Consider the following 11,075-nt stretch of genomic DNA (forward strand, 5'->3'; position numbering starts at 1 on the left):
ATTGGGTTCGTACTCAAAAGCGTTTTCCAATGGTATTATCTCTTTGTCATATAACCCACATTTTATCGATCTAATTGTTGGTCAAACTTGAATCTTGTGATGCATGACGTCTTGCATAAAGAAACGAACGGAGTGGAAAACAACCAACTAGGTTTGCTGCCCAAGAGCAAATCCTATCCTGATAGTTTCTTTTGTTTGTTATGAATAAGAAATATTAATTCATTGCTCTAAATGTTTAATTGAGGTAACAAGATAAAACATATATTTAAGACATTACTTTGTTTATTAGCTTGAAGCCAGGTAGAGGAGATGCTACTTATCGAACTAACTGTCCACACTATTTTGAAATCAGTCATTTTATCAACTGACATGTAGAAACTCTATAACTGTGGAAGTTTAACACTAAAGGAGCAGAAAGTAGAATAAGTTATTTAACATACTACGTTTACAATTATACAGACTAAACATTAAAAGCGAGGCATGTGGTTAGCTGCAAAAATATTTCAGTAGTGAGTTAGTAACCAAGTAAATTAAAAAGGTAGCTCCTTGCTCCGTGCTCTCATACCTAGTTGCCCTGTTTTTTCTGCAAGAGGTAACACTATATTAGCCAAGGAATTAACCAAATAAATTATGCCAAAGCGAAAAAGTCTTTGCTATAACATATGAAAGCAGTGGGACGGCCGGAATCATGAGCCGGAGGCGGCGGCAGTGCCAGAATTTTTCTGGATACAGTATGCTGTAAATTTTGTCATAGGAACTGCATATATGATGTTCAGGCAGCTCATTTTACAGTATACTGCAAAAAAAGTTACAGCACGCCCTTGTTTATGGTATCTGTTCTGGTCTTTTTTTTGCCTCAAAACCTAAAAACAGCAGTTATTTTTACAGTATGCCTCTTTTACAGTATCTGCTAGAGTTGCTCTTAGTGTATCACTAAGTACACAAAGTACTATCTACCTCATCTTTCCGAAGCACTTTTTTCTTGGAAAAATGAGAAGGAATACCTTGTTGTTAGCCTTTCTTCAATTCTTATTTTAGGTTCTCTTCCTAACTGCTGTACTAGATTTTATCTGGTTAAAGCCAGGTCTGCACAATATATTCATTAAAGAAAATAACATAGCGTACCTTAGCTTTCCTGTTATTCTCACAACTATCCATACTATCAAAAGTTTGTGCAAAGATGCATCTCATAGGCAAGTCCAAGATGAAATATCAAAACATTTTAGTACATGTAATGTGTTAATGAGAAAATAATTCAGTAAGATGTGAGATGTTTATTCTAGGTGAGACTTATGGCCAAAGATGCATATTCAACTAATAGTGAATTCTAATAACTTCACAAAACTATCAGATAGAGTAGATTGTCTGGCAAAGGAGACTAGATTGTCTACAATAGAGGTGAAGACTAGCACATCACTTTTTGTTCTCTTCCTTGAGAGTTTATGCATGGCTAACATCACAAAATATTATCTCTCATCTTTCCAGATTGTCATTAAATCTGAAGATGAGAGATGATACTTTGTGTAGTTAGTATTATTCTAATGCTTAGGAACATAGAGATACACCATGGTATAACAAGCTTCGATACATTTGAATACTAAGTGAAAAACACACTCTGTTTGATTTTGAGACATCTGTATTTCAGGATTTAAGTTTGGCTGATAATTAGATTAATGAAATGTTGTTTATTTGTCAAAGAAATGATATCCTTGGGTTCGTACTCAAAAGTGTTTAGTAATATAGAACGCAAAGATACACTCACTCGGTTTTCTTTCTGTGAGATATTTAGCATTTCATGATTCAAGTTTGGCTGACAATTAGATTAATGATATGTCGTTTATTTGACAAAGAAAATGATATCATTGGGTTCGTACTCAAAAGCGTTTTCCAATGGTATTATCTCTTTGTCATATAACCCACATTTTATTGATCTAATTGTTGGTCAAACTTGAATCTTGTGATGCATGATGTCTTGCATAAAGAAACGGAGGGAGTGGAAAACAACCAACTAGGTTTTCTTGGTAGATGAGAATCAATTTGTTAGTGAAGTTATTTTGTACTGTTTGCTTATGCTACTTATTGAACTAACTGTCTGTACTATTTTGAAATCAGTCTTTTATCAATGGACATGGAAACTCTATATAACTGAAAATTTAGCACTAAATGAGCACATACATTAGACACTAGAATAAGTTACTTACAATTATACAGACTTCACACCAAAAGTGAGGCATATGGTTAACTGCAAAAATATATTTCAGTAGTAAGTCAGTAATAACCAAAGTAAATTCAAAAACTGAGCTCCTTGCTCTGAGCTCTCATACCAAGGTTTTTCTGCAAGAGGTAACACTATATTAGCCAAGGAATTAACCAAATAAATTATGCCAAAGCGAAAAAGACTCTGCTATAACATGTGAAAGCAGTGGGAATTATTTAATTTAGATATATTTTTTCTAACATAGACTGCTTGAGCTTATTAAGATAAAAAAGGAAACTAGCTATATGTGTAGTCTGTAGACAGCAAGAGTATGTAGATATTGAACTGATGTCTTCACACGGCTATTTTTTTTCCTATGTAGATATTGAACTGATGTCTTCACACGGCTATTTTTTTTTTCCTATGTAGATATTGAACTGATGTCTTCACACGGCTATGTTTTTTTTCCCTATGGATGTGTGTGGACCTGTGTAGGATGGTCAAAATTGGTCCGAAGCATGATTAAAAATGTATTTATCTTTTGCATTTTGTCACATATACTGTAATTTTTGTATTGCATGCTCATTGAAATTCTATAAATTTCGTTCTATTGACATCTCATTGATAAAGTTCTTTTTACTGCCAATACTTTTTTCCCATTTGTGCAGAAGATAGCTGGAAAAGAAATTCTGCGTGTTCCAAACTGACAAGCTATGTGCTCATACGCTGTAGTATATTTTGATCAAGTCTGCAAAATAATGGTGCGTTTCGTACTCCAAGCTCAGGAGTATCATGTAAATATGATGAGATGTGGATGATTTCATGCAATAGAAGAGTTCTTTTTCAAAGTTTTATTTCTCTGGGAATTTTCATATGTTGTACATATATGTGTGTTTTGAGTTAAAAGTAATAATACGTGGAGCGCATGATATATGATTTGGTGAACGTACTGTTCATTAGGCTTATGGGATTTTTTCTAAGCAATGCATCTGTGCATAAGCGATGGATCTGCTGGTAAAACAAGAAAATTGCTACAGTTATCATCCAACTTGCCACAAAACTGTGCTGATATGAAGCTAGTAAAATTAACTGGAGTATATTCATACTCTAGACAGAAGCTGTATAGTAGAGAGCGTGGATGGGCGCCGCCGCGCCGGTGGGCAGAAAAATCTTTGGCCCCATGATGGTCGAGGAGCATGCTGCAAGCCCCTCGACGTCGGCAGTATCTCTGTTTCTCCATCAGCTCACCTGTTTTCTTGTTATATCTGTTCTTCTGGTGTCTGTTTTCTGTGGAAGGATTCCCATGGTTTCCCTAATGTAACCGGGATAAAGAACCCCTTTTATCAACAAAAAAACTGAGAGAAACTCCTTGCCAACCCGACAAACTCAGTTAAGAGGACAAGGCTAGAGGTAACTCAGGTGTAAGAGCATCTCTAGGTAAGAGGACAAGGCTAGAGGTAACTCGGGTGTAAAAGCATCTCTCTAGTACACCCCTTTAAAATGCCCCTAACTGTAAAAGCGTCCGAATAGAAACCCTAAAAGCGTCTGACCCGTAATTTTTTTAAAGGGCGTGGTAAAATCTTCCCTTCGACTCGAGAAAACATAGCCCCCCTCTGCCCCGAGGGTGCCCTGTATTCTGTGAAAGCGGTTAGCGGGAGGAACATTTCAGCGTGCCCGCTCCCCGCATCCCCTCCCGCAGCCACCCGCCGCCTGTGATTCTGACCATTCCCGCCAGCGGAATCGCGCCGCCCGCCCCGAATCCGACCAGCGGAGCCACTGCGACGTCGTCGCCGTCCCGGATCGACCGCTTCGAGCCGCCACCCGCCCTGGATTCGCCGAGCTGCCACCGTCGGCTCCAGCCCCGGATTCACCGAGCCGCCACCGGTCGTCGCCGCCCCGGTGAGCCTCTTTCCTTTCCCTTGTAGCTCGGTCGCAGAAATTTCGTTGATGCGAGCGTCAATGCGGTTTCTTTGTAGATGGTTTTGAGGCGGTGCAAGCAATTTTTGCTTGAGGATTCGTCCTCGTCCGATGACTCGGACATGGAATGCTCGAGCGCCGTCGTCAGCAGATGGTCGTGGCGGTCCTAGCCGTGAAGGAGGTGGAGGATCGAAACCGCAAGAGACGACGAGGTTCGACCGTCGGCCGTCTTTGCATCTCTCGCAACTGCCATCTCGGGAATATGATGTTGATGCAAGACTGCTTCGCGAATAGTCCAACCTATCCGCCGCACCTCTTCCGGAGAAGGTATCAAATGTGCCGATCACTCTTCGTAAAAATTGTGCAAGCTTGCGAGGCCAATTGCCGATTTTTCAATCAAAGGAGAAACACCGCGGGCTTGTTGGGTTTTAGCGCCTACCAAAAAATCTCCGCAGCTATGCGTGTGATTGCATATCGTATTCCGACTGACTATGCCGACGAGTATCTTCGCAATTGTGAAGATACTACAATTGAGTTAGTGCGTAGGTTTGCCAAAGTGATGATCCGAGTCTTTGGTCCTGTCTATCTTCGTGCACCCAACAAGAAAGACACAATAAAAATTATGGCAGCATGAGAAGCGAGGTTGGCTTAACATTCTAGGAAGCGTTGATTGCATGCATTGGACTTGGAAAAACTGCCCGAAGGCATGGCACGGGCAGTATCGTGACAAGTCTCACGATGCAACAATTATGCTAAAGGCCGTAGCATCCGAGGATTTATGGATTTGTCATTGTTTTTTTGGTATGCTGGGTACTCTCAATGATATCAATGTGTTGCAACGGTCTCATTTGTTTGCTAGACTTGCTAGTGGTGATGCTCCAGCTTGCAACTTCACTGTGAATGAGCATGAGTACACAAAGGGGTACTATTTAGCAGATGGTATTTACCCTTCTTGGTGTACATTTGTGAAGAGCATCGAAAAGCCCAAAACTAGAAAGCATATTGAATTTGCAAAGGTGCAAGAGGCTGCCCGAAAAGATATAGAAAGAGCCTTCGGGGTTTTGCAATCTAGATTTGCCATTGTCGTGGTCCTGCTCGTTTTTTGGGACAAGAAAACCCTGAGCAACATCATGACATGTTGTGTGATTCTTCACAACATGCTCTTCGAAGATGAGGGGGACTTGAACTTGGAGTTCTTTTATGACAATGTCGGTAGCCATGTGAAGCCAGCCAGAGACCCTGACCGCATACAAGCATTCCTTCAGACATACCGGCAGATTGAAAATGCAACACCCACCATCAGCTCCAGAAGGATCTCATTGAGCATCATTGGCAGAGGCATGGCCAAAGGCATTGAGCACCATTGGCAAAGGCCTTACATTCATTTCATTTAATTCATGTGTGATCGGTGTCATTGTTGTATTCGGACTAATTGTTGTATTGAATTATTAGTTTAATTCGGTGACTTGAATAATCATTGTAATTTGGATTCATAATATTCACATTTTATGTTATTTGAATTCATATTACTATCGTATGCGAGATGTGTGTCAAATTCTGAAAAACCACGCGTTTTATGGGTTCGCCTGGGCTACGGACGAACAGACCCCACATAGCGGAACCGCAAAACATATTTACGGTTCCGCCATGCGAGGTCTACTCGGCCGCAGCCCGCGCGAGCTCGCAAAATGCGTTTTCTGTAAACTGTAAATGGGCGATATGGGTCGGCGATTTAAGGAGTCTGTTAGAGATGCTCTAAGATTTTCTTTCTTGCGTCATTATTCTAGTATGTATGCTTGCCACAAAATGTCCATAGAAAGGCCGGCATTTTGAAGTCCAAGCACAAACCAGGCGCACTCGTGCCGTAACCGGTGACTGACAACACATGCAGTTTCACAAGCCACAACGTACCCCGGGTAACAACATCACTCAAGCCCCCCTCCAATCCCGCGGCACGTCAAAAAACCCGCCGGCGAGGTCAGTCCTCGGCCAGTATCCGCATGATGATGTCGTTCCACGCCTCGATCGGCCCGGGCAGGCACCAGTGCAGGCAGTCGTTCTGCACCTTGCCGGCGGCGGCGCCGCCGCCCTTGGCGAACGGCTGGTACGTCCGGTACGGCCCGGCGTGCGCGTCGGGCCGCTGCAGCGACATCTCGTACGTGTCCAGCAGCCTCAGGCGCCCCGCCCCGCCGTCGTCCGCGGCGGCCTTGGCGAACTCGGCGCGCTCCACCCGCCACATGAGGTTGTCCAGCGCGCGGTCGCCGGCCTCCCGCGGCTTGAACGGCGCCTTCCGGTCGCACCGCCCGCCGCTGAACCACTCGCCGCCCTCGAAGTGCGACGGCGACCACGTCCGGTAGAACACCACCGGCCGGTGCGGCGACGCCGTGATGAACCGGAAGGCCTCCCGGAGCCCCCTGCGGAAGGAGTAGTCGATGCTCACCTCCTTCAGGCTCTTGTCCTGGCAGAAGTGGCAGCCGATCACCGCCCCATGCTCCAGGTACACCGCCTTCTTGAAGAACCACTGCCCCGTCGAGATGATCACGTAGTCGAAGCTGGCCCACTGGCTCACCCAGGTCGCGTCCAGGACGTCGAAGGTCAGCCGCGGCTCCGCCGACGAGACCCCGTTCTCGTCCTCGAATATCTCCGCCTTGACGAGGAACGGCGCCCACACCAGGGACAGCGTGAAGTTGTGCGACGGGAAGTGCCATCGCCTGGACTGGTAGGTTTTGTCGTGGTACACCTCTGTAGGATCTTCAACCTGAAGAAACGTAACAGAATTGTTTATCTACAATCTACTTGCTGAAAGATTTTTGGCTTCTGATAAATCCTGTTATGTTGTTACAAAATTCAGCCAAGCACGACTGATAGCATCCCCAGACAGAGTATTGTACCACACAAATCTGAATGTGGGAGATGGCATGATGGATTTTAGAAACTGTAGTTCTTGCTAGGTATTAAAACGACACATCGATAGCTGATCCATCATCCTTAACAAGAACATGTTTCATCAAAGATTCTCCAGAATTATCCATGGATCTTCATCAAGTATAAGAACAGACACAATTAAAGAAACAAGGTCAAATGTCCGATCAAAAGGCGATAAATTCACAATGCGCAAGGCCTGTCAAAGCTGCAGCAAAAAATGCCACCTCTAAGAACCTTTAGTTTTTTTTTTGCGAGGGTAGTATGCTAATATGTCGCCTCATGCCCCTTCCTAACTGATGGTAACGGAAGAACAAAGTATTCCATCTTATTAACGACGACAAAATAAACACATCATTCTTGGGCATTTTATATCCTTCTCAAGTTCTCTAAAGCTTGATACCGTTAGTTACACATACTACTAAAGCAGAAACAATGACTAAAATAAACACGCGCAATTATATTAAATTAAAATGTTCATATTAGTACCCCCTCCGTTCAGAAATAAGTGACGATGTTTTAGTTCAAATTTGAACTAAAACAGCGTCACTTATTTCCAAGCAGAGGTAATATGCAAGATGGCAATCCTTTCTTCATACTAAATGTGCACAATACGAAGAATTAATCACGCAACACCCTTAAGAAAATCTCATGGAATTACCTTGGAAAGAAGGCAGAGCAACGATTGGACATGGTTGCGGAGGATTGAATCGCCGACTAGTGCCCAGTGTTTGCCCCTCATGTCCTCCAAGAACGTCTTGCTCTCAAACCGCGGCACGTCACAGCCATACGGCTTCCATTTCCAGTAAAGATAACCATCGTCAGGCCTTCCATTCGACATACAGTTCTGTGGAGTCTCGATGAACCGGCAGGTTGCATTGGTGTAAGCTGGGCCAGTGGAATCATGGACCCATTCCCCATGGAACAGATCACACCTCCCTGCACCTGTGAAGGAACAAAAGAGAACACCATTACCAATCAAGTCACTGGTAGTACCCTTTGGTACCACTGACACACTGTTCTGAAGGCAACGCCGACAGTTCACAGAGGATCCATATTAGTCCAATCGCATCGTTTGTTTCACTTAAACTAATGATAGGGATCAATGAACGAATGAATCACAATCTTCTTTCACTTCCCCCCAAAAAATTAATGCAGGTGCCACATGGCGGAGATCAAGCGATACTGTAGCAAACATGCATCTGGGGTCAAAACACAGAACAAAATAATAAGCTCATGGAACGAGACGAGATCCACACGCCCCCCACGTAGCAATAAACTGCACTATTTTAAGTTGAGATTTCTGAACCTGAGGCTGGTCACAATGGGGAGGAACTTAGGATAGTAACTTACATACTTCCCTAGACTATGTTACTACCTCCATAGTGGGTAGGAACATCTATGTAGTGTCATGCAACGATGTATTTATTAGGTTATAGACTCATTGTTTCTTGGAGTGTGTGATGTTCCGGTAACTTAGCTAGTTACCACAAACACCTCTCTCTTCATTAAATATGTGCCACATAAGCAAAGTTGTATTGGAGTGTGTGATGTTACTTCTAAGTTCCTCCCCATTGTGACCAGCCTGATAACCACACTGCAGAACTTTCTGAGCTTGGAAAGTTAGATCATTTCACCCGAGTAAATTTTACTGTTTTTCTTTCTCATGCATTGTTTTCCTTTTTGTTAACCAAGAAGTCGATCATATGTACTATCACATTGGAGGTTCAAATCATCCCTCACTGGAAAAGGCAAATCTTCTCCCACATAAAAAAAATATATGTATGCAAATATCCCCCCATTATCCAGCTTCCAATCAACTGCTGATTTTCAGCAACGAACAAAAGGCACACCCTTTTATTATGCTGCAAGTCCGAGTATAAATTGCGGTCACTACATGCTAAACCCGGAATTAATTGTACTGGAAGCAATGTTAATTCTCCAGTAAAGGCTGCCGCCGTCCATTCCATCCATCTATCTGTCGGTAGTGAAGAGCAAAACAGAAACGGGAGGTATTTTTCCGAGGGGGGCAGAAACGGAAAGTAGAAAATGGCTACGAACGAAGAACACGCCAAGAACCAGCTCACCGTTGGGAGTTACGGGCACCCCGTCCCCGCCGTCGGCCTCCTGCGCCGGCGGCGCCGTCACGGCGAGCTCCGCGGCCTCCTCCTTCGGGGCGGGGGGCGGCAGGAGGCGGGAGGCGCAGCGGTCCGCGAGCAGCCGCATCGCGAGGCCGACGAGGAGCAGGGCCAGCAGCAGCTTCAGGGCCGCCCGCCCGCCCGCCGCCGGCTTCTTCTGCGCCGGTGCCGGCTCGTACTCCATCCCCATGCCCTCGAATTCTTCCGAACGCCGCCGACACTCGGCACGCGCGCTCGCGCAGTGAAGTGGAGTGGTGCTGCGCCGGTGGTTGGTGGGTGCTGGGTAGGGCAGGAGCTGCTGAGCCGATCTTGATGCCACGGTGAATCGCGGCGGGCGGGTGTGTTACCGCTGTGTATCCGCGGCCCTCCGGGGAGACGACGGGCGAAAATATATACGCGGATGGGTGGGGGGAAATGACGCCGTGGTGCTCGGGTCATCAGGTGACTGTCGGCGTTGGACAGGTGATCTTGCAATTTGCACGAACCACCTCAGGTTTTCGCTGAAAGATGGTCGTTTGTGGAGGCTCCCTTTTGGTGTTTTATTTGCTTTCCACTTGTGTCTATGTGATTTGTTTTCCTTTCTATCCGGCGCTTGTTCTTTCATTAGGAAAGAAAAACAATAAGCATGCGAACAAGTGTTGGAATTGTGGGCTAGCCTACAAAGACGTCTTACATTTTGAGACGGAGATAGTACTTGACAAGCTTTATTTTCTTTTCTTTTGTCGCTCTCACGCTTGGCGACAATGATACTAAAGTCCTTACGCACTAGTAGTGGAAGTGGGGCCTGGGCAAGACAATGATAGAGAAACTACGAGAAACGAGGAGTCCGAATATCATGGAATACACCAAGAGGAGGCCATGCTCTCAACCACTAGGGACAACTAGATTGATAGCGCATACTTTTTCTCGTGACAAAACAAAATCAAATTTGAGAGTAGCTGGGAAGAGCCCTCGACCAAACGTTTTATGACCGAGGAAAGTCCTGGTAATCACAGAAGGCACCAAAAACATCACGGATATGGAGTATGTACTACAATTGACACTACCATGCACAAAACTAGCCAGATGCAGATGTGTGATTTGCGACACTATTTAGTTGTACCATGGTATTTGTGTGCCAAATATGCATTACTCATAAAATAGAGATATAAGATCGTGGTAGGACACTTGAGACTAGAGATAGATGAAAGCCAATAAAGCCTGGCAAACAATTTTGAAACAATACAGAGAAACTATAAGGGATTGGGAGTCCTGAAATCCTAGAATCGGGATTGTGTGGCTACATATCGCACTTGACAAGTTTTTTGTTTATTTTGTCGGCTTTCACACTCGACAAGCAAGTCATTGATTATGATACCCTTGAACTACTAGTGAAAAGGGGTCCACTAGCGATGCGATCTTACTGAACTCCTTACACTGTACTACTGCTAGTGGAACGAGGGTCCTAGACAAGACAATGTTAGAGAAAATACAGGAAACTAGGAGTCCGAAAATCCTGAAATACATCACAAGTAGGCAAGGCACTCGGCATTACTAGGGGCAACTAGTTTGATAGCATGGACTTTCCTCTCGACAAAACAAAATCCAGTGTGAGAGTAGCTAGGAAAGAGCCCTCCACCCGATGTATTTATGATCGAGGGGAGTCCCGACAATCGTAGAAGCTTCCAAAAACGTCACGTTATTGCGCATGCACCACAATTGACATTGTCATGCACAAAACTAGCCAGATGCAGACATTTATTTGCAGCATTGTGTGCCAAATATGCATTACACACATGGCATCATTAGGCGCCGCCTGACCAATGCCAGATCCCGATCGATGGACTGGCGAGCCGTCCGATTTGGCCTATTGTAGCCGTTGGATGACCCTTATCCCCAACTGTCTCTTCCCCCGTTGGTCA

At 44.6% G+C, this 11,075-nt stretch overlaps 1 protein-coding gene across 1 annotated transcript; it reads right to left on the reverse strand.

Moving 5' to 3' along the window:
• Positions 1-5,863: 5,863 nt before the first annotated feature.
• Positions 5,864-9,595, reverse strand: LOC119330483 (protein trichome birefringence-like 23). Its single transcript, XM_037603592.1, has 3 exons — positions 9,124-9,595; positions 7,698-7,981; positions 5,864-6,872 (listed from the first exon to the last, which is right to left on the reverse strand). Exons 1-3 carry the CDS (start codon positions 9,362-9,364, stop codon positions 6,093-6,095), a joined length of 1,305 nt encoding a protein of 434 aa, XP_037459489.1. The 5' UTR covers positions 9,365-9,595; the 3' UTR covers positions 5,864-6,092.
• Positions 9,596-11,075: the final 1,480 nt, after the last annotated feature.

Source organism: Triticum dicoccoides, chromosome 7A (genome assembly GCF_002162155.2).
Source record: "Triticum dicoccoides isolate Atlit2015 ecotype Zavitan chromosome 7A, WEW_v2.0, whole genome shotgun sequence".
NCBI classification, from domain to species: domain Eukaryota; kingdom Viridiplantae; phylum Streptophyta; class Magnoliopsida; order Poales; family Poaceae; genus Triticum; species Triticum dicoccoides.

Bases quoted from the DNA above. Each gene is read 5' to 3' on its own strand.
- LOC119330483 (XM_037603592.1), bottom strand. From the start codon at position 9,364: ATGGGGATGGAGTACGAGCCGGCACCGGCGCAGAAGAAGCCGGCGGCG. The intron at 7,982-9,123 runs GTGAGCTGGTTC...GTTCCTTCACAG, and splicing joins GGTGCCCGTAACTCCCAACG to GTGCAGGGAGGTGTGATCTG. The intron at 6,873-7,697 runs GTAATTCCATGA...ACGTTTCTTCAG, and splicing joins TGCTCTGCCTTCTTTCCAAG to GTTGAAGATCCTACAGAGGT.